This window comes from Cyprinodon tularosa, unplaced genomic scaffold (genome assembly GCF_016077235.1).
Source record: "Cyprinodon tularosa strain WSP-4 unplaced genomic scaffold, ASM1607723v1 ctg11, whole genome shotgun sequence".
Lineage (NCBI taxonomy): Eukaryota > Metazoa > Chordata > Actinopteri > Cyprinodontiformes > Cyprinodontidae > Cyprinodon > Cyprinodon tularosa.
The window spans coordinates 3,923,974-3,951,358 of record NW_024037893.1 but is presented as its reverse complement, the minus strand read 5'-3'; the positions used below and the strand labels follow the sequence as shown (position 1 = coordinate 3,951,358).

General features: G+C 40.7%; 1 protein-coding gene across 8 annotated transcripts in view; it reads right to left on the bottom strand.

The window, feature by feature from the left end:
- ep400 (E1A binding protein p400) overlaps positions 1–27,385 on the bottom strand; it is a 44,966-nt gene that overhangs the window by 3,576 nt on the left and 14,005 nt on the right. For 4 of the 8 annotated variants that reach the window (XM_038296341.1, XM_038296372.1, XM_038296363.1 and 1 more), the window contains 34 exons: positions 27,212–27,348; positions 26,946–27,115; positions 25,905–26,079; positions 25,692–25,828; positions 25,332–25,518; positions 24,877–25,046; positions 24,606–24,778; positions 21,803–22,102; positions 17,328–17,501; positions 15,285–15,437; positions 15,031–15,101; positions 14,174–14,463; positions 13,752–13,954; positions 11,542–11,711; positions 11,118–11,314; positions 10,896–11,007; positions 10,515–10,793; positions 10,341–10,412; positions 10,082–10,216; positions 9,939–9,983; positions 7,790–7,943; positions 7,485–7,714; positions 7,216–7,389; positions 7,090–7,137; positions 6,864–7,003; positions 6,459–6,515; positions 6,295–6,373; positions 4,446–4,616; positions 4,314–4,359; positions 4,136–4,233; positions 3,842–4,043; positions 3,623–3,756; positions 1,403–1,603; positions 232–382 (listed from right to left, as the gene is read on the bottom strand). In XM_038296341.1, coding sequence (XP_038152269.1) covers positions 232–382; positions 1,403–1,603; positions 3,623–3,756; positions 3,842–4,043; positions 4,136–4,233; positions 4,314–4,359; positions 4,446–4,616; positions 6,295–6,373; positions 6,459–6,515; positions 6,864–7,003; positions 7,090–7,137; positions 7,216–7,389; positions 7,485–7,714; positions 7,790–7,943; positions 9,939–9,983; positions 10,082–10,216; positions 10,341–10,412; positions 10,515–10,793; positions 10,896–11,007; positions 11,118–11,314; positions 11,542–11,711; positions 13,752–13,954; positions 14,174–14,463; positions 15,031–15,101; positions 15,285–15,437; positions 17,328–17,501; positions 21,803–22,102; positions 24,606–24,778; positions 24,877–25,046; positions 25,332–25,518; positions 25,692–25,828; positions 25,905–26,079; positions 26,946–27,115; positions 27,212–27,348 — 5,235 coding nt within the window. The remainder of the gene's footprint in view (positions 1–231; positions 383–1,402; positions 1,604–3,622; positions 3,757–3,841; positions 4,044–4,135; positions 4,234–4,313; positions 4,360–4,445; positions 4,617–6,294; positions 6,374–6,458; positions 6,516–6,863; positions 7,004–7,089; positions 7,138–7,215; positions 7,390–7,484; positions 7,715–7,789; positions 7,944–9,938; positions 9,984–10,081; positions 10,217–10,340; positions 10,413–10,514; positions 10,794–10,895; positions 11,008–11,117; positions 11,315–11,541; positions 11,712–13,751; positions 13,955–14,173; positions 14,464–15,030; positions 15,102–15,284; positions 15,438–17,327; positions 17,502–21,802; positions 22,103–24,605; positions 24,779–24,876; positions 25,047–25,331; positions 25,519–25,691; positions 25,829–25,904; positions 26,080–26,945; positions 27,116–27,211; positions 27,349–27,385) is intronic. The other 4 variants (XM_038296349.1, XM_038296356.1, XM_038296400.1 and 1 more) reach the window with 4 other exon arrangements.

The window sequence follows — 27,385 nt, the reverse complement described above, 5'->3', positions numbered from 1 at the left end:
AACGTAACCAGACCAGGTAGAACTGATTAACGATTTGTAGCATTTTTTTTATCAATAAGAACAAGAGCAGGAAATATTCTGTTCACGGCATTAAAAATAACCAGGAACTTTTTGCTCCTCTATGGGGGAATTGAATACTGACAAACATGCAAATGATTTAGAGATTACATTAAAGTGTTTATTTTGAGTAAAAAATAAACTAAAAACATCAAATGAAGTCTTCAACCTTACCAGTTTTCTGTGCTTGATTAATAGCCACACATGACATGGTGGTCACTGCAGAGACCACAGCCGGCACAGAGACCACAGGAGGTTTAGTGAGGGTTACCTGAGCCGTCTGTCCTCCCTGGGCCGGGATCTGCCCCTGAGTGGGCACCCGGGTCTGGAAAAGAACAAATTGAGAATTTAAAGTCGTAGGGAAGCTGTTCCAATTGTTGCATTTCCGAATTCTCCCCAGGGGTGCACGACTTTACTCGAGTGAATAAAGTGAATGTGATTGGTTGTTTGTCAAGGGGGCGGGATTGTTGTGGCGGAAGGTTTGCAAGCAAGTTTGATTGTGGCCGGTTTGTCGGAAGCATCTTGCTAACCAGATAGCAACTTAGTGCTAGTAGGTTCCCAATGGGAAATTCCATTGCAAGCTATCACGAGGAAATGGGGACAGGCAGACCCCCCTTGTCAAGAACAATGGACTGGAATAATAGAAGAAATCTACATTATGGAAAAGCTGACACATCGTCTAAGACTTCAACAAACTCAAATGGGAGAAAAGTGGAGGAAATGGACAAGATTCAAGACAAAAGACAGTGACAAAGATTAAAAAAATAAATAAACTAGACGGGACAAAGGCCAAATAGTTGAATAGCTCCCAAGTGAAATCTCTATGTTATGTTGAGTTCGATGTATAATGTTCATGTACACTGCATATGTAAATAAGAGAAAAATACCAATAAAAAGTTAAATGTTAAGAAAACACAGAAGTATGGCGGGGGTGCAATGAGTGAAATGGAGTAATTTCTGTAAAACTGACAGACTGTAGTAGCCACGTTTGTTCAGCCATGTCTTTGTCCCAAATACGTTGTGGCCTTTTCTTTTTAGGGCTTTCAGCACAAAATTGCACAAATTGCCAAGGCAGCGCGTTTCACTCTAGTGAGCTTCATTTTCCAATCTACTCCTCTGGCTTCCAGACAGACAAGTCAGAGTAGGTCCATCTATCTCACTCCAGAGCTGAGTCCAACGTTGTTTTTAGATGTAAAGCGTGAGCAGGTAGATCGCATCAGATATTCGGGTCGCACAGTTTGAGAACATACATCGCGAGCTGTGAACTTTTAAACCCTGCGCTTTGGTCATACAGTGTGAGCTGTAGCTGCGTGCATAATGAGTGGAGGTTATTTGTTGAGCTTACCAGTCTGGTCACTTGCAGCGCGTTTGCAGTGAGGACAGTTCCAGGTCTGGCTGTAGCCACGGCAGCGAGCTGAGGACTGGCTTGGCCGGCCTGAGCGGGCTGCACCTGGGTGGTCTGCTGTGCCACGCCTGCCTGCTGAGCCTGTGTCGCTGCAGCCACCTGCTGCAACGGCACCTTGTGTCTCTGCACTTTTAACAAGTCCTAGAAACACAACCATGAACGAGTTTAGGAGAAGCAAAGTATGCAGGCTTCATTCTCAAAAATAAATAAAAAATTTTTTTACACAGATGTCATTTGAGTCGCTGTTAGTATAACCGTTTCATCCGTGTTACCTTAAAGCTAGACATTTGAATATATTCTAGTAAGATTTTGTGTTATAGACTCATGGAACAAAAGATTTTTTTACCCCTGAATGCTGCACTACAGCTTATCACCCTTAGAGGTATTTCTCTATCTGCTTTGCATGTCTAGAAGCTATATTCACTCCAAAATACAGCAAGCTCAACCAACACTCCCAGTGTGACGTAGATCCCCCACTGGATTAGGTCAAATTTCAATAATCTGTCACCCACAGGTCCATGAAACAATGCATATACAGGAGTTTTTATATAGTTTTTAACACCCTAAGAAGTTTTATTAAGACCCACACAACTGTGAGCTGCAACTGTGTTGGAAACTTTTACTGTAGTTTGGAAAAACTAGTTTTAAAATGACTGAAAACTTACAATTTCTTTGCTTAATATCTGTAGTCCTTTATTTTAGTAATGCTTACATTTTAAAGCACTATTATTCAAATTTAAGGATATTCTATCACTTGTTGTCTCATTAAAACTGATCTATAAAACATTTGTTATTTAAACCCAATCCAAGAAAAAAGCTATCTCTTTTCAAGCTATATGAAGGAAACAGAAAAAGAAAATAAAAACAGAAAAGGTTCCAAGTTAAAGGAATTTAACATTTAAGACATTTAAGTGCAACTCTAATAGAGAAAGTCCAAATTCCTGTATTGGACTTAAACTTTTAAAACTGCATTATTGTTTGGAAAAACTTAACGCATTTGTTTTATAAAGTCAGTTTTTAGCTTTTTTGGGTTCCTATAAGTGGAACTATTCCAAGTTGTGCTGAACAGGCTATACTAGTATTTTAACTATTAGTATTTATGCCCGTCCCACATACTGTGAGCCACACAGAGTCAATTTACGGACCTTTGGCTTTAGTTTCCATAGTATTACTGGATGTTGCCTTCTAGCTTTACAAAAACATAAAAGCGGAGTCTAGTTTGGGGGCCTTGCAACATCTTCTCTCTCACCAGACACCGGTCAGTGAGGGGGAGATGGTCAAGGTCAACATGACTGCCTGCTCTGAGCCGGTGTTCTGTCGGATAAACATACCCGGTCAGACTAGCATACCCAGTCAAGACCCGTTTATCCCTTTAGTTTTGTATGAAAAATACACTTTAAACTACCTCAACAGGCGTGTATCCATTTAGTCATGTACAAAAAAACAATTTAAGGTCATATTGCTTCAAAAACAACACCAAAAAGTAAGTAATTAAATAGACTTTAAACTAAATTTAATGACCTTTTTTGGTGTTTTTTTTAAGTGTATGGCGATATGACCTTAAATTTGACCTCTTGCGCATGCGTATTGATTATGGATATGCTGGTCTGACAGAACATCGGCAGACGCTACCACCTATCGTGTATGGGGCCTTATTTGCTCTGTGTTTGGTATATATATATATATATATATATATATAAATATATATATATGACCATATGACCTCTTCCTTACACACACTGACTGATGTCTTTCTGTCATTGCTGCCTCAAGTCCTTCTGTGACATAAAAAATTTATATACTGTAGGCTAGATCAATAAATTTTTTTTAGGAGCCTTTAACACAAATGAGAAGAAAAGTATTCTAAGTATAAAGTATTTTGTCAGATCATGTTCATGACTTTTTTATACTTTTTAAAGTTTTACAAAGTTCCCTTTACAACCTTTTATAACTCCTCTAACACCCTGCTTAGAGCTACGTTCCTGCAACTCTTATATGGACCGCTGTCTCTAACACACCTTAATCAAATTATGGCTGCTTTAAAATTCTCCAGAAATTGCATCATAACAGCCAAAAGCAATCCGGTTACATTTTAGGCCTGTGAGAACAAATTGGGTTGAAGATTGTTTTAAAAATGTCTGAAGCATCCGTCTAGCGTACCTGAGGTTTGCCTACAGCTTTCATCTGAGTGGACGCAGCCTGCTGTTGCTGCGTCTGCTGCAGATGCTGCTGTTGTCGTAAGATCTGCAGTTGGTTTGCATGAAGAGACTTCCCTGCCATCTGAATACCTGTCGCTGGAAAGACAACAGCAGATGATCCAAACCTGCAAAGAGCATCATGGTAGGAAGGAGGAAACTTGGGTCTGATGAGGTTGTGTACCTGGTGTGACCTGAGGGACCAGCGGGCGTGTCTGTGACTGCACAGGGCTTAAAGTAGTAGAGACCACAGCAGGGGCTGTTACTGGGGTAACGGCTCGCACGCCTCCACCTGTAGCTATAGCGACCACCTCAGCAGAGGCAGCGGCGGCGGGGACAGCCCTCTGCTGTGGGTGGACCACCTGGGCTCCAGCTGCACCTGCAGGCTGGATCAATAATAACAACGAGACATTAAAAAGCTGGTTAAGGCCTGTGTGAGGTTAGTTCCCTGAACAGCAGCAATAAGAACACGACTCACAGACAGGGTGACTGGAGATGCCAGGCGTTTATTGGCCTGGAAGGGGCTTTGGGGAATCCCTGCTACTGTGTTCACAATCACATTCCCCCCTACAGTGGCTGGAGAAGAATTGGAGAAGTTAATCAAGTTCTGAAACAACAACTCTGCCATGAGAGGAAACATCTGGGTATCAACCTACCAGCCTGAATGGTTGTGCCCACAGTGGCGGTTTTTATAGCTCCAGCCTACAAACAACAAACATAGTGTTCTAATACAGAATGAGTCAATTTGGATTACCGCACATACAGAGTAATAAAGGCATTTTTCTCACCAGTACGGCTGCGTTGGGCACAGCAGTAGCTCCAGTCACCCCGGCTGCTTGTGGAACCTGCGCTTGGCCAGCGGCAGGAGTCTGGGCCTGACCAGCCGTGGCTTGAGCCTGAGGAGCTCCAGCCTGTTGCTGGGCCAACTGCTGCTGGGCCTTCTGCTGCTCTGCAAGGGCCTGCAAACACAAACAGGTTAAAAAGATGAGATAAATACATCTGAGAAACGCAGTGTGCATGAATCCCGCTCTGCTGGGCTTGCAATGAAACAAACAAATAACAGATGGGCATTAGGTATTCTAGGTAAAATAGGAACAGTAGCTGTTCTTTCCATTGATTTTTTCAAATGTAAATTTTGAAGTATGGAATCAGAGATGCAGCCAATATGTGATGATGCAAAGTGGATGACAACGTATGACGGCATCACACGTTGCGTCACTTGGTTGATTCGCTTCAAACCAAATGGAAACAACACAAATTTGCATTTTCTTTAATTCAAACTTTTAAAAGTTTGCTTTAAATTCACATTTTAGTTGAATGGAAACACACCTAGTATAAAGCAGCCATAAACAACTTTTCCAGATGAACCTCCGCAAACAGAGATGCAAAGTTTACCCTCCAGTTGTCAGACTACTTTTTTCTTATGACAGAGGTCTTCAACAGGGGGTCTGTGACCCCTAGGGGTTCCACAGAGGTACTTCATGGGGACTGCAAAACTTTTGGTTGAATAGACTTTTTTTAATATTCCCCCCTGCAATTTTTTTCCACTAATTGAAATGTCTTTAAATCCACATTAACATGAATTCAACACACTGTAGTAAACAGATAAATGGAGGCAGAAGATGTCTTTCAGTCATCAATGTAAACATTCAGCGACACGCAGAAGCTCTTTCAAGCTGGGCACCGTTTCATTCAAAACACCTGTCCCATCAACCAGGAATCAGAAATACTTTAATAATCCCAGGGAGAAATTACTTTTATTAGATTACTCCATCTGTAATAGATTGACTATAGGACCAGTTTGATATAACACCATTTCATATTTCCCCATTTCAAAACGTTGACGACCTCTGTCTTACGAGAAACAAGCATGGGTGACAAAAGCCTTTCCAGTGTCATTATACCATCACAAGTATCCCATTGGGGAGCAGTGGGCTGCCATTGTGAGGCGGGAAGTAGTGTGGTCTTCAGAGACCCAGAATGTTGGCTGTGGGATCGAACCGGTTTCTTGCAACCTTCTCAGAGTACAACCGCACTGCTCTAACCACTAGGCCAACACTGCCCATAAAAATCCTCACATTTAGGGGACATTTTCTCTAGAAGAAGCATCAGGTGCTGATATCCTTGCTGGATGATGAACCTTTGCCAAAATCCTGCTCACAGATGACGCCATGTCATCTGTGGGCTTAAAATATTTTTACAGCAGTATTTACGCTCCAGCTCTTCTTTTATCTCTAATCTCCTCCGTCCAGTACACAACTTGTCTATTTATCGCATAAGCAGTGTGTCACATGAGTCAGAGCGGCTGCTGGCTGTGCAACTAGGGAATGGAGATAAAGGAAGCCTGCTAATCTCTTTCTTGATTGCAGAATAAATGGTTCTTTATGTGATAAAATGCGGTTACTAATCCTTCTAGGAACTTGTAACGCGATTAAGCAACACACGAATGAGGCAAGCACACGTATTGACATTTATTATTAGGTTAGATCACATGCATGTCAGACATTAGATTCTAATTTCGGTCAAACCAGGTTACTATTATCATCAACGTGACACCTTTACCAAAAAAAAAATAAAAAATTGGACTGAGAATAGTACCTTAACCTGGATCTAAATATGAATTAGTTTGATAGTCACCTTTTTCTCTTTTGCAATCCTTTCAGCTCGCTGAGAGGCCACCTGAATGGGAGGTAAGGGCTTATCGTAGCTGATCCCACTGAAAGAGGAAGAGAAAACAAGTTTCTGGATAGAAATTTCTTTAGGTTTGTCTAAAAATAAAATTAAAAATGTCATTAACACACCTCTCTGCTAAGACTGAAGCATGTTTTGGATTCTTCTGGAATGGATTCATTCCAAGCCTGTTAAAAAAAAAACAACAAAAAAAACAAAAGGGATAAAAACGTTTCAAAATTAGTTTTTGAAATGTTTTCTGTTTTAGGGGCTCAATCATCAGCTTTATATTTTGCAAAGAGCCACAACAGGCATCAGTAAGAACAGTGGAGAAAGCATTTATTTAAATAAATTCTTGGTTTAATGCATCAATCTTTAGGAATCAATATGATTTTTTTTCAAAGCAAAATACCCAAACATCTAATTCGACCGCATCTGTCATAAAATGAAATACAGTCAGTTTATTTCATTGTGCTGATACGGTAAAATATTTTCTCAGACGGTGGAAAACAACAAATGAATCACTGAGAACGCACCCCAGAGGCTTGATCGGAGGGCTCCTCTTGCTGGCGATTATCCTCATGAGCTCAAAGCGGCTGCTGTACAGCTGAATCTGTGAGCTGTTGTCATCCTGTGTGTAGATTTGACAGGTCCTCAAAGGACGGCTGTTCTTAGACTGAATGTAGGCAAACAAAGAGGAAAATATGAACTCAAAAAGAACCATGAACTACATCCAGCCGCTCTAAAGGTAAGAAAGGATACCTTATATATGCTCTTGGATTTCTTCTTAGGATTCGCTTCGTACACCAACTGTAAATACGGGAAAGTGATCAGAACCACGTGAGCAGTCAGTTTGACTTCAAACTATGCCGTCTGGGTTTTCACTACCTTGCCCTCCTCTCTAGGAATGATGACATTCTCATAGCGGTTGCGGCACTGTTTCGGGGAGCGGTAGATGCGGCTGCAGGAGTTCACCACGTCGCTGACCAGATCCCAGTTTGGTGTGTGGGCAGGAGACACGATGGTCAGGTTCAAAGGCAATTCCAGCAGCTGCTTCACTGCCTAATACAACCAAAACAACAGCTTGATGAAAAGTTAACCGTTCTTTAACTCGACTTCAAGTGTGGTAAAAAAAAAAAGAAGGGAGGATCGGTTACCTGCAGCAGAGCCCAGTCCTCACTGATGAGCCACTCTGGGTTATCCTGACCAGCCTCCATGGCAGGCTTAGCCAGAGATGGCAGGGGTTTGGCGAAAGGAGGCTGCTTGAGAGAAAAGTTCTTTTTCTGGTCTTTTCCTTCACGCCGAACTTTGAGCATGCTGGCCTTTTCAAAGAGAGAGCGTGGAGGAATCACCGTCTCCCCGTGACCCTTCTTCTTCTTTCTGGCAGCTGTTAGACAAAAGCAGAGCTCAGATGAAGGTGAACAGCTGACAACAATTTTAATGGTTTGGACAAATCTTCTACCTGAGGGGTCCATCTTCAGTCTCTTATGCTCCTTGCGGATGTAGATAGGAGGCAGCTTGGACTCTGGCATAGGTGTGGTGTCATACATTAACATCATGACTGAATCGATGTAAATATCGTTGTCATCCTGTGGGGGGGTGGGTGGAGTCCAAACCTGTTGAAGGATCACAGAGCACAGCGAATGGGTAAGCTGGACCAAAATACTTCAAAAAAGAGAAAGAAAACAATCCAGATTATTCTGTTTGAACTCATCATAGGAAGCCATGAAAGTAATGAAAACTCCTAAACTGTAATATGTTCCATATTCCACCATTTTCTGAAGGTTCGTTCAAACCGAACGCGTTCTGGGCGTTAAAGCATGGATTTAGATGCTAAGTCGACGAGGAGTGGCATCAAGCAGCGCTGAGAGGTCTGGGCATCCAAGCGTCCGACACTGAGGTTCAGATATGAACTTTTGCAGCTTGATTTGGCGAGTCGACAAATCAGAAAAGCTGATCCAGCAGTTTTTTTGGGAGACAGAAACTGCAGGAGGAGGAGTGGAGTTTAAGTATTCTGGGGTCTTGTTCAGGAATGAGGGGAAGATGGAGCAGGAGATCATAGGGAGATTTGTGCGGCGCCTGCTGTGCAGCGTGCACAGGGCTGAGCCAAAAAGCAAAGCTCTCAATTTACCGGTCGATCTACGTTCCTACCCTCATCTATGATCAAGAGCTTTGGGTCATGACCGAAAGAATGAGATCCTGGATACAAGCGGCTGAAACTAGTTTTCTCCGTAGTGTGTCTGGGCTCTCCCTTAGAGATAGGGGGAGGAGCTCAGTCATTCAGGGAGGATTCAGAGTAGAGCCGCTGCTCCTCCACATCGAGAGGAGCCAGTTGGGGTGGCTCAGGCATCTGATCAGGATGCCTCCTGGATGTGAGATGTTCCAGGCACTTCCCACTGGGAGGAGGCCCAGGGGGAGACCCAGGACACGCTGGAGGGACTATGTTTCTCAGCTGGAAGCGCCTTGGGATTCCCCCGGAGGAGCTGGCCCAAGTGGTAGGGGAGAGGGACGTCTGTGCCTCCCTACTGAAGCTGCTACCCCTGCGACCCGACCCCGGATAAGCGGAAGAAAATGGACAGACACAACATGCAAACGCGTGATACCCTGACCCGTCGAGCTGCCTGCCTGGGATAAACTCCATAGGTTTTTAAAAAAGCTGGGAGAAAAGACTGATATGTACAAGGAAAAGAGATTGAACTCTGGTCATTATTGCTGCACTAAAACCATTATTTTGTCAACTGTGGCGAAATATTTTATAAATACTCAAATCAGCTAACAATTTAAAAAAAATGCTGCTGAAAAATGATCCGTTTTAGATTCTGGTACTGGCAGTTTTAACCGCAAACCTTAAAACCACTTTTTTTCACTGCCAGCCAGTACTAACGGCAGCGGGAAATCTTCCACAGCCTGGCCGTTTCACACAGTTTTCACTGACCTCCTTCATACCTGCGGGTATGCTGGATGTCTGCCCCCTCCGAACAAGAACTGCATATTTAAGTAGGATTGTAATCCTGATGAACTGACTCCACATATTATGTTTTCAGGTTGATTTTCTCATTTAAAAAATGTGTTAAAACTCAAAGTACTCAAAGTAAATAAAGGTAAGCTGCTGTCTAGCTTCTAGCTACAGAACAGAGCAGATAAATCTCCAGAGCGTTGAAGCATCAAAGCGAGGTGTCCGGCGTTTCACTCGGCTTCCTAGTTTCTGCGTTTAAACTGTTGACACCCAAAACGCGTTCTGTTTGATGCAGCATTAGCCTTCAATCAGCTGAGTTCTCTGAAGAATAAACCCAAAAGGGTTTAGTTTTTATTTTGAAAACACTTTAAGAACCACCGGTGGTTAGAATAGATAAAGGACAGATGGGCTGATGGACTGGGGGACGATCAGATGGACATGTTAAAGTAGAATAATTTAATGGTGGAAGAAGGCTGATGGATATAATTTCTAGACAGGGGTAAGTACTAGAAAAACAAAGCTTTCCATCAGTTATCTTTTTTATATCCATCAAGTCCTAAAATTACTTTTAAACTGATCCAAAAGAGTAGAAATCTTGCTGTAACAGAAACTGTGATTCATTTTTAGGAAAACTCCATATTCAGCAGCACCTTACCGGCATGATTTCGGTATGCCCTTCCTCAGCATCAAAAACGTATTCCTGTTAAAACGCACAGAGAAGATTAAACTTTCCAAAAGGGAAACACAGGTAGTTCAACACTTTCTATTTAACCGATCAGGATAACACTGTCCACCCACCATGTTGTAAGCATCTTCTCTGGTGTAGGTGAAGAGATCTTCCTCTCTCTCAGTCGTCTGGTGCTCCTCATCCTGCTCCTTTAGTTTCTGTAGCTGCTGAAGCTCCCAGGCTCTCTTTGCACACTCCAACCTCTCCTAGACGACATGAACACAAATGCATAGGATTACCACATTCATCAGGCCAAAAACACAACCGAACATGCTGAGATTATCAGGCAGACATGAAAAAAGTAAAAACAAACAAAATCAAACGCCTTACTTTTAGGGCAGCATCATCACTGATGTGGAGGTACTCCAGGTAATGCAGAGCGTATCTTTCAATAGGAGTAAGCTGAGAAGTAAAAAAGGAATATTAACAGGAAACTCTCTATTTCAGATTTTTTTTCTTAGTTTTTAACAATTTACAGAAGAAAATCTAAAGAGAAAAATGTACCTGTTCCATGACTGCGTTCAACTCCTCTAACAGACCGGGCTCTTCTTTAGCTTGGATCTCCGACTCCTCTGGTGACTGTTTGCTACCCAAGTCCTCCTCCTGGTGCTCTTCTTCCTCTGATTGGCTGTCCAGATTTATACTGTGCAGAGCCTGTATGTAGGGTCTCGCTACTTTAGGAGAAATCGCTTCAGAGGCCGATGGCTCCTGATGAAGCACCACAAACTCCTCCACCTTCACCCCTGAAGTCGCCTCTACTTCCAGGAGGTCTTGGATTGTCGACTACAGAAATGCAGCAACATGTCAGTTCCTTTATGGTCCTTGTGAACTTAAACTCTAATAAAATAAAGTCTAAATTGTTGCCTATTTCTGGGTTTACCTTACCTGTGTTAGGAAAGCTAAACTGTAGTCAGTACCCTGTGCAACCACTTCTCTTATAAGCTCCTTGGTGCCATTTTTTAGCAGTTTTTCTTCAATTGAATTGCCACTTTCCAACCTGATCAGAAACAGACAAACAGAAAAATAGAAAGTTGCTTCAACTGGCCCTTCATCAACTCCTTACTTTGTAGGATCATAAACGGATTTCCGTGTAATTTATAAGATCACCTGTATATGTGAATATCCTTGGAACGCCCCACTTTGTCACACCACTCTTGAGTGCGGGCGTCCATGCTGGGATTGAGGTCTGTGTCATAGAAGATGATCGTGTCTGCGTCGACGATGGTGCCCACATCTGAGCAGCAGCAGTTGGTCAGGATGCTGCAGAAAACCTGCCTGTTGGTGTTGAACTTTTTCATATTTTCCTGTCGCAGAGAAGGCAAAAGAATGAGAAAACTAAAGCAGAAACTCAATTTTTGGTCTGAAATGTTACAATTTATAGTGTTTGCCTCCTAGGTTTTTATAAAGCACTATCTGTGGAGAAAGACTATTATTTTATTATGAGACTATTGAATTTGCTTCCAATTTGATATTTATTTTGTTAGATAAAGGATTATTTCAAATGTTATTTATAGGATTTTACGCAGATTACCTGTGTTTCTTCAAATGTGAGGTTTTCATCAATGCGCACATATTTGAGCTGCCTGTAATCCAGGAAGGCCTCCAAGATGTCCAGCATCTTTAACATCTGAGTAAAGATGAGGACACGCCGACTTTCTGACCTCAGCTTCTGCAGCAGGATGGCAAGAGCTTCCAGTTTACCTTTGGAAACAAAAATAAATAAGATTTCTTACATTAATAGTCTTCCCTTGCTCCTTTCAATATTCCATGGAGTACAATGATACAGGCAACTGAAAGGCCTAATTTACACAGAATCGATCGTCTTGTGTCACAAACTCAAGTGCAGCACAGCAGAAAGCTCATCCTGAGGCCCTCGCTTAGACAGGGGTCTGAAACCTGTGGCTCTGAGGCCGCATGTGGCTCTTTGGACCAAGTGCCGCTTAACAGTGGCAAATTTTCACAGCAGAATGAGATTAAAACAACCAGATACATGTTTTAGAGACATTTTTCTCTTAGTTAGCTAGGAAGTTATATGTTTTTCTTTTTATATCAATAGCTTATAGCAGAAGACCCATGCTACATCATTATTAAAGGAATAGTACACCCAAAACATGATTAGCCTTCATTTTCTACTCACCCCCATGCTGAACAACACCCTGGAGTACTTTTTTGATATCTCAAATGCATCTGGAGATCTGGGAGGCTTCTTGCTGTCTGCTGACATTCAAATAATGGAGGTCCATGGCGCCCGAGGCAGAAAGGTCCATAAAAGTCCCCAAAAACGTGTCAATATTCCTCCATACTGCTCGTCCAATGTATTCCAAGTGTCCTGAGTGGGTAGCGTAGGATTTCCTGAAAGCGCGATCACGAGCCTACGGAAGCCGGCAGACCAAACCAGCGCATTCAGCTCGGCAAAGAACTCATGCTCTTCCTCAACACTGAAGTCCTCAGACATTTTTCTTTCGTTGTTTCTTTCTTTGCACAGGTAAACAGCACATTTCTTCTTCTACGCTTGCATTATTGGCAGAGCAGACGCTGAATGCGCACTTTCATCTGGTTTGGTCTGCCGGCTTCCGTAGCGTCGTGATCGCGCATGTGCGCGCTTTCAGGAAATCCTATACACTACTGTTTATGCTCTAAAAACATTCTAAATGACTTCGTTTCGAGTAAATTCTGGATGCTACCCACTCAGGACACTTGGAATACATTGGACGAGCAGTATGGAGGAATATTGACACGTTTTTTGTGGACTTTTATGGACCTTTCTGTCTCGGGCGCCATAGACCTCCATTATTTGAATGTCAGCAGACAGCAAGAAGCCTCCCAGATCTCCAGATGCATTTGAGATATCAAAAAAGTACTCCAGGGTGTTGTTCAGCATGGGGGTGAGTAGAAAATGAAGGCTAATCATGTTTTGGGTTTACTATTCCTTTAAGCTTTATGTTTTTCCTTTTTTAAAAAAAACAAAAAATCTGAATAAACTGTTGTTAGTTTACTTAGCTGCACTCGGAGCAAAAAGGATTGGATTTGGAAAGTTGCAGTCCCCTGCCTAAGACCATAGATCAGGATAATAACTACAGCAACTTAATAATAACAAAAATATTGGTAAGACATTTGAAACAAACAAACAAAAAATAAATAAATAAAACCCAGCATCCTGTGTTGGGAGATTTTGCATCTCGTCCTTTAAATATCTGAGCAGAGGAGGTTTTTTTTGCAGCTCTAATGGAAGGATCAAATGCATTTTTCTGCTAACATTTAGTTGCACACGCCTTGTCCATAATTCTCTTTAAAACTATTTCAGTTTGCAGGGCTACTGCTACCAACCCTTACTTGGGCCCTTGAAGTGTTTAAACCCTGTTTAAAAAGATATTTCAGGTATCCCTTATAAATTCACCAAAATCTTTAAAAACAAAAGCTCAGAGCAAAAAAGTGAAAGGTTGAAACATCTACTCTAGGCATGCAGAGGGTGATTGTTTGGTCTGAAAACGGGAACGCATCAGGTCACCTCTAAGGCAGTGGAAAACCAAACCACTTTTGTAGAGGAACCATTTCAGAACTTTTAGCGCCAGTTCTAGTTAAGCACTGGAACCACTCTGGGTAAAAAAAAAACAACAACAGAAAAACAAGTGCTTTTGGTTTCTAAATCTTAAACCCTAAAATGTAAAAGTTAATCTTATATAAGTAAGCGTTAAACAGTTATTTTAAAATTCCAATTCAATGGTGCACATTTAAACAAACCTGAATCCATCTGCATTAACTGTAAGTCAGGGTGCCTTAAGAAATGTCTGGATGCTAATTGGTGGATGTCTGCACTGTGGGGCTCAGAGGCCTCCAGCAGGCGCCGCTGAAAGGATTTCTGCTCAAGCCTGTAGGGAACTGAAGGATTGGCTGCATATAGATGAGGAGGCGGAGCTACAGCTGCTGGCACCACGGCTTTCAGCCTGCAAAACAACAACAAACAATTCATAAGAACTTATAGGAAAAATGTGTCTTACACATTCCTTCACAAAAGTGACTTTGTTAAAGGACTGAATCAAAAAGCAAGCTGTAACTGATCAGCTATAGTTTTTCCATTTCAATAAAGATGCAGTGATTGATTATGAACCATTTAACAACAGAGGAAAAACAAGATAACCCGGTTTTAATAAAAGCAAAAGTACCTTTTGATCAGGCCTTTTCTGGATTCATGCTGGTCCTCCACAGTAAGCAAAGAAGACTGCAGCAAAGAGGTGGTTCCCACGCAGGTTTCCTGAGCTCGAATACAGCTCTCTCTGCCTACCCACCTCCAGCCTCCCGCCGTCAGGGCGCTGTGAGCAGGTTCGCAGCTCACAGTGCATGCCTGCAGCAGATCTGACCCGTACAACACTCTGCGGTTACAGCGCTGCTCGTTTGCTTCAAACAAGCGGTTCAGCCGCTCCTTCAGCTGCTGCGTCTTTTCTTCTGAAACCTCCTAAGAATAAAAAAAAAGGAGACGATGAATGGAATCATTGTAAATGTTTTGGGAATAAACATTTTTGCCGCTATATTAAAAATTCCTCCACCTCCCCTTTATTTGAGAACCAAAAATCATCTACTAAGTAAACATTTCAAGGACCTTAGAGGGAAACTGGTGAGAATGAAATGAGACTAATGTCCTGAATAAAATTATTATTAATTTGGCCAAAACTAATTATACTGCAACTTTTTTCCCCCTGCATCTAAATCAACTGAAGGTGTTCTTTGTAACTATTTCCCAAGTTTGTTGTCTTATTTAATCTTCAACCAAACACACCCACACAGAGAGGGGAGTATTATTCTATTATCCAGTTCTATGATTCTCCTCCCATACATTTGTATTTGTTTATTTAAGAATCCCATTAGTCTCTATGAGAGTAAAAACACTGCATTGTTACTATGACCAGTTATTCATTACTCTGATTGTGCAGTAACTGAGTTACTTGTTAGAAATAACTAAAAACTAGTTACTGTTTTTAAAGTAAAAGTCCTAAAACTTGTGATGATACTTCATCCAACTCACCTGGGGTGCACCATGACTTCCAGCAGTAAGCTTGGTTGGAGATGATGTTGCATTTGTAGTCCCACCCACTGCTAATAAAAGAAAGACATGTGCAGATAACAACTTAATCATCATACAAAGAAGCCAGTGTCAAAAGTTATAATAAAAAAAATGTTTTTAAGAATGTAAAAACTACCGGAATATTTCTTATTTGTTATAACAGAAATAGAAAATAAGAGAATTAGAAAATGCAATGAGAAGAAACAGCAGCTCACCTTGCTGAGCTGTTGAGAGGGCAGGGTGGGGTGTTCCGGGTGTAACTGCTGCACTAGACGCAGGAACACTTTGAGGCATCGTCTGCATTACCATGGAACCCTGGGGCCTTATGATCGGCTGCCCTGGAGCGGACACAATCTGCAGGATGTTGCCTAAACAAACCAGACATATAGAGATAATTAAGAACGACCCTCATGATAATCCATATTGTAAAAATTAAAAAACAAAATCTATGGAGGACCAGCTCTACTATATTTAAAAATAAATGCATAAATAAATAAATGCTCAAATAATTAAATTGGGTCAATTGGAACAGTAGCTTAATAGTGACGTCACCACACGCTCGGCTAGTCACCTCCTGTTATTAATAGTCTCTAGATAATAATAAATTCTGACTTTATCATTTAGTAAGGGAATGATGATGAACAGTCAGATAAACACAAATCAAAAATAAAACAATGAAAAAATCGCCATCATAGCCAGCCGTCATTCACACACGGCTATGCTGAGAGAAGGCTGCTGCAGACGGGCCGGGATTAGACCTGGCTGTCGTTACCTTCAGAACTCTGCTGGTTGCTGCGGTCCTCTCAACTTCGGACATTAAAAAAAAAAAATGACACATTGAATGGGTAGATGGGCCATATAGTGACGCTTTAAAGGATAATGTTCTCATCTCAAATGATCTTGTATTGTTATAGCACAACAGGAACACAAAAGAGAACTTTTAACTTAATCTTCTGAGCTCTGTGAGTTAAAGGGGAACGCCATTTTTTTTTACATGGGGTCCTTAATTTTATGTTATTACATCATGTTCTACTCACCCAAATAAGTTTTGTGTCATTTGGAGCCGTTCTGAAGATATTCTGTTATATCCAAGTAACGTCTTCCTATGGGCAACGACTTGAAGGCACAAACTAAACTGTTCATAAATTATCATTTATTGTCTGCCAGCATTCATAACATGTAGGCGAATCCCTGTCCCCCAGACATCCGCGGTTATATTTTTCATATTTATATGTTTTAAAAACAAAGTGGCGCGTCTATGATGTCATCTGCGCATGCAGACTGGAGTTGTAAGAAGAAGCCCGGGCCACAGGCGGCTACGCTCTACCACTTCTATTCATTGGGCTAGCTAATCTGAATCGTTCAATTCCATTTCGAGAGTGAGATCATCTGTGATAGTAGCACTAGACATCTTCCAGGCATGTGAGGAAAACTAGCAGCAGTTCAGTGGTCAGGATGAATGAGCGGTAGCCGGCGCGTGCGGATGACGTCATACAGGTAAAATCAAGGAAGACGTTACTTGGATATAACCTCACGGAATATCGTCAGAACGGCTCCAAATGACACAGAACTCATATGGGTGAGTAGAACATAATGCAATAACGTAAAATCAAGGGACAAATGTAAAAAAAAAACGGCGTTCCCCTTTGAGAAGATGGGCTGCCAACCATGGGAAGAAGTTTACCCTCTATGACACAGCCCTTCCTCATATACATGCAGAAATGTAAAAACGACAGGAAGAAATAAATGACAAAATATTCCAAAAATATTATAACATGAACATAAAGAAATACTTAAAAAATAATTAATTGAAAGTTATAACAGACAATAAACAAATAAGGTAATTATCACACAGGCGAATAAATAAAGAAGCTAATTAAAAGATATATTTACATTTATTCCTCACTGTATAATTTAATTTCTACCTACATTTATTTGTTTATTGCATTTTTGGGGGGGAATTAATTGTATGTTTATTTATTTATTGAGCATTTATTCATTTCTGTATTTATTTTTAAATATGCAACAGCAAAGAACAGCTTAAGTTAAATTATTAACCAAAGCTGAATACAAACAGAAATACTAAAGTATCAGTTTACCGAGATATTTATGGCAAATTGTAAAGGTTTTAATGTGTAATAAAAAGCAATATAAAACAAAAAATAAATAATGAGTGTATAAAATTAGGATGGCAAACATGGATGTTAAAGATCAAATAAAAAGAGAGAATAGAGATATGAGAATGGGATGTACATTACCGAGTGTACCTTGGAGCTGCAATGGCTGTCCAGTGGTCAGCTGGCGGAGCTGGCTGGGGGACAGGGTGAACTTGTTCCCCTGAAACTGCAGCGTGACGGGAGTCTCCGGCTGGGAAATACGATTCTGACTCCCTGACATGTTGGCCAGCTGGCCGATCTTCACCACATCTCCGCCTTCATTGGATAGGAAGATCAAATAGTAAGGCAGATAAAAACTATATTTTACAGTCAGAAATACAAAACAATGTATTTAGTTAGTTGCAGGGTGAGAAGGAGACAAGACATGCAGAACAAAGGTGAATTAATTAAACGGGAAAACATTTCCTCTCAACAACGGAAACAAAGCAGAGTTTAATAAAAAAGGATTAAGGGGGGGAAATGTCAGAAAACATAAAACACTTTTTCAAGACAACACACACTTCACCACCATCTATAATAAAGAAAAAGTTTCTCTTCAATAAAACTACTAAAATGGTGAATATGAATGTGCTCAGTACCAATGAGAATTAACCCCATAATTTTATTCATTTCTGATTAGGATACACACGAAATGTTCTAATGAATCAAAGGCATAACCAAGACAAATTAAAGAGTGAATTCTCTGCAGTTCAACAAATCTGGGATTTCAAATTAAACTGGATCAAGCCTAAAGCTTCCCTTCATCTACATGATATTATTTTATGCTATTCTACATTTCACACAACACACTAAAACATTAAAACAAAACAAAAACTGCACTTTGTAAACTGTTCACCTTGGAAGCAAAAACAATAGATCTGAGGTGCAGATTGTCTCAGTAAATCATTATAAGGAACTCTGTAGCGACAATAACATTAGATGTTCTGGTGTATGTGTTGCTGATGGACACTAGTTAAAAAATGATGGGCTTTTCATTCTTACAATTACCTATAGACCAATTTTGTTTGAAAACAACTTCCTTGGGAGTGCAGGTGGCGCAGCGGTTAGTGCGCACTAGCCATGTACGGAGGCCTTAGTCCTCGGCGTGGCCGACCCGGGTATGAGACCCCCTCTCTCATACCCCCTTTCCTGTCAGTCCACTGTCGAAAAATGTACCACTAGTGCCGCAAAAACTCAAAAAGAATATAATTTCCTTCAAACAAATAATTCAATTGAATATATAATTTCCAAGCTGACAGCACATTGGCCTTCGTATCCATCATTTCCCCTGTGCTCAACCTATGTCACTGTTTATGGAAAAGTCCCAAAAGAGAACCATTTTTTAAATATAAATATTTCTAAGATAGAAAAATGAATCATAATATTTGAACTTTATTGAAAAATTAACTCTATAACCCATCACTTTGGGGAGTAGTGGGCTGCCATCGTGGAGCACCTGGGAATCAAACGGGGGTTAAGGGTCTCTGTGGTAGTGGGTTTCAAACTCAAAACCTCAGGATTCCAAGCTCTATGCCCTAACCACTAGGCCACCACTCCCTTAAACAGACTAGCGACCCTTTTCCACTCAAAGCCTGGGATTTAAAGCCCCAGTTTTACCTGGGAATAGAGAATAGCTGCATGGCACCTTCACACCAGGAGGAGGCAGTAATAAGAACCCACAACTGCTTTATGTCCTTTTACTCCCAGTAACATGAGGAGTGGGGTCAAAACCTTACAGACCCTGAATAATAAATAAATGGACAATACTGTGTATCTCTGGAAAACGCTGACCATGATTTCTGGTGTGAATGACTTTAGTTGGTAAGAACAGAGTATTTCTGAATGAAGCGGACAGGGTAAAGACACAGGCTGCAACATATTCAGACTTAATGTGTATTTTAGGTCCAAATATGTTTATATTGCACACATCATTTGGATTCTACCCTAAATTTTATCGGACCACCTCTGTGGGGACAAGTATCCTTTAAATATTTTGACTTGGAAGCTTAAATATCCAACATCCTGAAGATTTTAAACAATCACACAGTTATCACAATATACTGTACAAAGACCGTGTGTTAACTGAAAAAGTTCACAATTCAAAGCGAAGAAGAGTGATAACCAACAGGGACGCTCCAACATGCTTCGCTATAAAGTCAAGATCAGAGGAGAAGAATGGAGGGGAGGGAAAAAACAAATAAAAAACAAACAGTGAAAGCTGTGGGTTATCTCCTGACAGCTTGGCTGATGCACTAAACTAACGGAGAGTAGTAAACCGGGGAGAAAGTATTATAAGGGAAGGAGAACATGAGAAATTAAATGAAGCGTTTTCTGGACCTTTCTACTCGAGTCATATTTTTCCTGGTTTTTTGTTTTTAAAATATTGATGGATGGGATCTCAAATAGTTTTGGACTCATACAGAGAAAGTACTTAATGACAGAATCGCATATAGCAGGAACTAAAAACAACAAGAAGGCACTCAGACTTTAGTATAAAAAGCTTTTAATTATAAACTAAGGTTTTTTTGTTTGGCAGAATGTGTACAAGTAAAGTGCGCACATTGCTTTGTTTCTAAGCCATAACAAGGCTTTGTTTTTGGTCCAATCTATAAAGCCTCGAACTCAACGCTATTTCTGACATTTTGAATTAAAAAAGCTTCCTGGATGGGAAGAGAAACCTCTTCAAACTTGGAAACAAAGTCCAGTCGGTTGTTTAACCTTTTTGGAATGACTTTGACCGATATGACTGAGAATCTTCAGCTGCACATGAAAAGCTTTAATAAGCTATTCTTTAATTGTTGTTATTCTATAATTGGCTGTTGTCTATTTATCTGGATCATTCTTCATTCGATCCGAGTACGACAGAGAATTTTCACTACTGTTGAACAATGAATTCTATACTTTTCTATTGGTCATCTGTAATATAGACAGCAACACACTTCAGAAAACCAAGAGAGACTGTATTAAAGGTGCAGAGTCAGGTTATTTGACTTTTTTTTTTTTATATACGCCAGTAGCTTCCTCTGGTTGTATACTACGTTTTTCTGAAAGTTGACCACATCCTGCTTGTGTGTTATTTGTTATCTTTTGTGTTTTGTTTTTTGCCATTTTGTTTTTTTTTGTAAATAAAGCCATGAGTGTATATCCACTATCTAACAAATGAGGAACAAAGCTACACTTGTGCAAAGGGCCTAATGTGGCTAGGCCAGTTAGCACCACCCAGCGCAGAAAAAAATATTTTAAACTTGGACTTTCTGTTTTAAATAGGACTACCAAAACCCTATTAGGATGGATGCTTGATCTACTTTTGTCACGATCAAATGTTTTTTTTTTAATAGATAAAGAAGACTACATTAGTTTAGTTTCGTAGTCTTCTACAAATTGAGCTGTAAGCCAGCATCAGTATATTCTCTCTTTGTTTTTCATGTCTGATCTCCAACATGGGAACATAATATTAAAACAAATCCTGCAATGTTGAAGGTAGTGTTAAATATCTAATTATATAATGCATTAAATTCTGACGCCTTCTGGTTCTGTTATTGTCATTTGTTGTGACCATCTACTGAAATCCATTCAGTCTGCATAGGAGAATACTGCTATTATAATATATTATGCAGACCATGTCTGTTTATTTCTGCAATAGCTTGACCTAAATACATATAAAGGCGGTGAAATATTTCTCGTCCCAAACTTAGAAACTTCATCTCTAATGTGCATAATGTTTACCCCAGGCTCACACCGACTCCGGTCTTACCGTTGCGGTGCGGTGGGTGCGGCGCCGCAGTGATTCCAAGTCATTAAAAAGACGTAAACCTCTCCCACCGGCTGCGGTTACCGAGACACTCCGGCGCTGCAGAAAATTCCGCAAGAAAGCTATCCTTGCGGCGTGCCGGAGCCCTCCGCAACAAGCTCTCGCAAATACCCTTACTAAATTAAATATCTTTATTTGGGCCGTGTTATCGCGTGAAGTTACGTGAACTCAAGTGAACTTCTGGTAAATCTCCGGACCTGTTGCCGGAGCCGCAGAGCCGCATCGCACCGCAGTCAAAAGGGCGGTGTGAGAGGGGGTGTGCGGGAGTTGCGGTCTCCGTCGGCTCGGTAACCGCAGCGGAGCCAGTGTGAGCAAGGGGTTAAAGTCATTGCAGAACTGTCGTCCAGTAGGAGTCCTAATGCAAAGATTCTTGTGACTGTGTGTTACTGTAAACTATTTTAAAGGAAAAATATGGACCAGACTGAAAAATCCTAAAAAGTTCTTTTAAATCAAGAAGAGTGAGACCAAGTGTGCATGCAGGTGTGAAGAAAGAAACTGGATATGCCAAGACAATGAGATGCTGCTGATATGGCTACAGCTGTACAGAGACATCTCTTCCATCGATTGATGATGTATGACATCTGACAGCAATGTCTGCAGCAGCAGCGCTGCCGCCATCATGCATACACTGAGCCATGTTCTCTGAAGTGAACATACTGTATATCAGCAGTGCCTCAGGTAAAGGCCTTGGTGCACAGCAGCCAAAATGTTTGTGCTTGAGGGTGGAGGGAAAATGCAGAGATGAAGGGGAGGGCAGGCCACTTACTAGGCAACCGTGCCTGGGCCTGAGATGTAAGAACCAACCTCTGGGACAAAAGACTGGGCTGGATGGCATGGCTTGGGGCTAAACCTGGCCTTGGAATCTGTGTTATTCCAGCCTGGCTGATGGAAGTCACGGAGCCTACAACTGTTCCAGCTAAGGTCTGACCCAAGGCCAAAGGAGTAGCTCCCAAAACATGCTGCCCATAGCCACTGTTCCCAAAGGCGGCAATGGAGGAAGATGCAGTGTTGTTGCTGCTGCTGACAGTAGGAGTAGCCTGGGCTCTCTGAGTAGCTGTTCCGATTGCTGCGAAATACAAGGCAATGGGGTGTGGGACTCCATGTTAGGGCTAACCCAACATTTAATTAAATCAGAGCAAAGATTTTAGTTCCTATATTTACTCAGCAGTGGTGGGCCAACACAGGAAGCAGTGGGAGAGCTGGTGCTAATGATCAGTGGGGACAATATTTAATACCTCTCTATATTTAAAGCCTTAAACTTCAACCTAAAGGGCCGGTTATACTCCCCGCAGCAGTGTGTCGCTGTGAGCTAGACGCAGACATTTTTGATTTGTGCTCAATTTTAGCTTGGTCTGTAGTATATGCTGTGGGTCTAGACACAGCCAAGGCGGAGAGGAAGTGGGGGCAAGTTTGTGCGACAGCTGAGGGACATGAGGGCAAAAAAGAGCAGGGATCTAGGTGGAAAAAGGGTCCCAGCGTTCTCGCGGACTCGCTCTTCTAGCTGGTTCAACTTCACGAGTTGTTTTCCGCAATTGCGGTCATAAAAAGAAAACAAGCCGGCCTCCTGTCTGCGGCCAGCTACAATTTGGGAGATGTGCAGCAGGGTGTCTACGGAGGGGGCGGGGACGTCTTTTTGTTCACTGTGACACCTACGCAGACGACCTAGTTTCGAAGTATAAATCAGCTTTATCAAAGCATCCCTTTAATTCTAAACAAAGTTGCTTAAAAGGAAACCGATTGTTTTACTGGCAATATGTTATCGCAAGCGAGCAATGACACATAGCAGTTCTATAGCACTTTTTTAGCAGTTTGCAATATAGTGTATGTCTGTTGCTAGGGCAGTACAGATGGGATCGGGGGTGGGTGGGGGGGGGGTGTTTGTGGGTATTCTATTGCATTGGGCTGAGCACGTACTCCAAATATTCTTTTCAGGACAACTATTAAGAGAAAAGTATATGCAATCGTATATGTACATATTTTTTTTACTTTCCCGCTTTGGAAAATATTCCAGTTAAAAGAGATCTTTTATAACTTCTATAGCCATGAACTGAAGATCGAATATGAGGATAAGACGCTGAACCTGCTTCAGTGCTTGTTTAGTCAGCTCAACAGACTTGAAAAAGCTGCATCGTCGACCCACCACTGCTGCAGGAAAATCTGGATTTTAAAAACACAGTGAGGTTCTGCTAAAAGGTTATAAACAGTAAATCATTTAACTAGATCACTCTGAGGATTTTTTAAAGCAGTATAGATGCAGATTTAATGGATCCATAAGGTCACGGTAACGACTAGCCCAAAGGGGACTTCTAGTCTGACAACACCAGTCTAAGAAACATCATACAAGCTTGTATGAAGTCAATGAGTGTTTAAATTATTGGTATGTTTACAATAAAGTTAGGTTAAATAGACAGAATACAAAAATGATTTACATGTGAAATGGAATCGATTTAGAGTAACAAATAAACTAAAAAAACTAAAGATAGTAAAAGTTCATAAAATATAATTAAGTTAAACTGCAATAATTTTGTTTCTTTACAACAATTTACTATATCAAATAGTTAAATTGGTTAGAAAATGCTTTGGCCTGCTACCTCCATTTTCCATGTAAATACCAATTGGATTCTGATTTTGAATCATTTTAAAATACTAATAACTATAAACTGTTGACATTTGTTGTTCAATTTGAGATGTTTTGAGATGCTAGAAGTCCACTTTGGTCTTAGCCCTTCTTGAAACCTGAGCCTCCAGGACCCTCTAACCTGGATTTAATCTTGTTGAGGATGCAAGAGTTATTTATGGCAGGAAGAATATAAAATACTTACACCTTTTAAAAAACCTAACTTAAAAAAACAAAACAAAGCTTTTGTTTTGGGCCGCTCTATAAAGACTCAAGCTTATTGCTAATTCTGCTTCCTGGGTGGGAAGCGAAACATCTTCAAACTTGGAGACAAAATCCAGTGGGTTGTTTTAACTGACGTAAAAACTGAACCATCTCCGTAGTACCTTATCAGCCATGATTGTAAAATAGTCTGATAAAACTGTCAGTTAGGGCTTCAGTTTTTATTCTCCAGAAATAGAACAAAACTTAATCTTTTCCTTAATTTTTTTTTTTCCTTAATCTCTAAGCTCTGTGTTGTGAAACATGATTGTTACAACAACATATATAATTTCATTGCCCTTTAAATCTATGTCACCTCCTAATTGGAAGGATTGTAAAAACGGGTAGTTTTTGAAAGCAAATCATGCAATTTGTGTATTTATCATGAAACTTCAAAAAGAGTTGACATTAAGCCTTGATTTTAAAAATCTGGCAAAAACTCTGCAAATGTTTGTAAAAATATATTTATGGTGTAAGTTTAAATGCATGACGTAGTAATTAAGGTAGTTTGGATTTAAAAAGGCATTTCAATCATGCAGCACAGAGACACGGCATAATTTATCACACGCAGAAAAAGTTTGGATTGCAATTAGGGTAAAAGCAATAATCATAAGAAATCATAGCTGATAACCAGAAGTCCCGAAGATGGGGATTCCCTTTTATTTAACAGACTCCTTCTAAAAAATCTTACCGTGAGAGGTAGGCGTAGTGGTCGGAGCAGAAACGGGGGACTTGCCTCTGGTCTGGCCTGATTGGCTCACAGTGGAAACTAAGGTGCTTGTAGGGGGCCGCTGACCCGCCGTATTTCCAAATGCGACTAACCGACCTTCTGGCTTTGTACCATACTGCACTGGCTGGAACAGCCTGACCAGTTCAAATCATCAAAATCAGAGTGAGACCGCTACAATTCAAGAAAACGACAAATATCCTCATATGTAAAAGTGGGAAATTTTAGCACTGACCTTGATGGTTTAATCGGACACGGTTTGGGTCTTGGTGGTTGCTCGGGACCACTGTAGATCTCCTCAATGAGCTGCCGAGTGACCTTTAGTTTAGGTTCTGCTTCTTCAGTCTGGTACCGAGTCAGTTGGTTCTCATGATTGATCAGATCAAACATGGACAGGTTTACAGTCTAGGAAAACAGAAGATTAAAACATGAAAAGTTACCAACATATTGATTTAATTTTTAAGAGTGAAAATCAAACCTTAACAAAATGAAGGGGAAAATATAAAAGACAATGTTTGAAAATTGACAAAGCATTATCAATAACGGATGGTACGGCCTCTCTTCTTTTAATGGATAAGATTCTAACCGAGAAATATGTTTAGATTGACAAGAGTTCAATAAATAAATCCCATAGATCTTAAAGATATATTTTCTGACAATAATCCATGGAGTTTGGGTATGTGGAACTACCTTGCTGGGGTCGGTCTCAATAGCTCCTAGAACCAGTGACGGCACATTGTACTCAACAGATGGACAGAAGTAGGAGCTGCTGGTTTCTCGAGGTACAACCAACTCAGGATGATTGCACACGCGCTGCAACTGCATCAAAACCTGAAGCACGCTGACAAAATGACCCGACTTCAGAGCCTCTTGTGTCCTGGAAGAAAATTGAAAACATTATTGAAAATTATTACCAAAAAAAAAAGTCTGCAACCAGATAAGATTTAAATCAAGATTTAGATGTCTTAGCAATTATATAGACTGGAGAATATTTGTTGAGCCCAGGTTGAATAAATACATAAAAGGTGATTATTTGATCAGATATCTCACCCAGGCTGCGTAAGGATATCCTCATAAAGCGTCTTCTGTCTATTTGAAAGCCGGCACTTCAGAATGTGCTCGTACTTCTTTGGAAGCTGTTTCTCCACATCCCTTTTAGAGCGTCGCAAAATGAACGGCTGGATCATCTGCAGGGCGGCACAAACAAGGTTACCTTATCTAGCATATCCTTATGCATTTTAAACATGTAGAGACCAAACGCACCCTGTGCAGGCGTATAACCAGCTTATGGCAGTAGTCCTGGTTCTGGTCTGTGTCTGCCGCAACAGGAAAGTCTGAGTACGGCCTGGTGAGTCCTGGCATCAGGAAGTGGATCGTGGTCCAAAATTCCTTCAGATTATTCTGAAGCGGAGTGTGGATAAGAAGGATCCTTTGCTCACTGGAAGACCCACAGAAATCAGTCAGTGATGATATTTGACAGACAATTTTTAGAAATCTAATCAAACATTTGCATCATCATAAAAATCTCTTATAAGCATTGCTTGTGTTGTTTCCATTAAAAAAACAAATTACTGTGAAACCATTTTTTTTTCATTGCTGGTTTTCAGTCATCCAGGTCATAGTCATTCCATAAAGTTAAAAAATAAACCACTGGACTTTATTTTCCGAGTTTGAAGAGGTTTGCTTCCCATCCATGAAAATTCAAAATGTCTGGATTAGCGTTGAGTTGAGGCTTTTATAGAGTAGCCCAACAAAGGACCAGAATGTTCACATTTTAGATAAAGAAGGCAGGTGTTTCGAAAGGGGTGTGAAGGAAGCCATTTATGTTAAAAAAGAAAACCAACCGTAAACAGACAGGGTGGACTCAGGTTTCAGCTATCAAAAACCTACAACGCAGAGATACAGTCGTTTCCTTCCCAACACCATCTCAACCTCCATTGCTATGCATGGGAATAAAATATCTCGCCAGGTCAGCGAGGCCAACAATGACCTTTAACGACTGCCTTTTTAGAGGAATGGGCCAGTATCGGGTATTGCAGGCCAATAACGACCTCAACAACTCTTATTATTAATGGGTGGAGCTGGTTTTCCAGCTTCAATGTGCATGTTTCCTAAGCCATTACAAGGCTTTTGTTGGTCTATTCTATAATAGCCTGGAACCCAATGCTTATCCAGACATTTTTAATTGAGAAAGCTTTCTAGATGGGAAGCAAAACATCCTCAAACTTGAAAAAATAAAGTCCAGTGGATTGTTTTTTTCACTTTAACTTTTTGGAATAACTTTTTTTTTTTTTATAAACTCACCTTCTGAGACCAAAGACAGTTTCCCAGTGTTTTTCCATCATGTTTTTGATAAGTTGCACCTCATCCAGAACCAGATGCCTCCACCTTTTCTTTAGGAAATGTTTTTGGTCTTTCATCAGCAGCTTGTATGACGTCACACAAACATGAAAGCTGTTGGTTTCCTCCCAGAACTGCAGAGAAATATGAAAATAACATGTCACCACATGAGCAATCAAAAAAAAAAAAAAAGTCAGGACAATGAAAAATGTCAGACAAAAACCACCAACCATTCTCTTGCATCTGCGCTCCCTTCTGTTGCCTAAATAAAGGAGAATCTTAAGGCCCGGACACCAGCGCTTAAACTCAAGCTCCCAACTTAGCAACTTGCATGTCCTTACTACAATTAGATGGGGTCCCCAAATACCTGTGTTGAAAAATAAGTTTAAAATGTAAACGTGAAA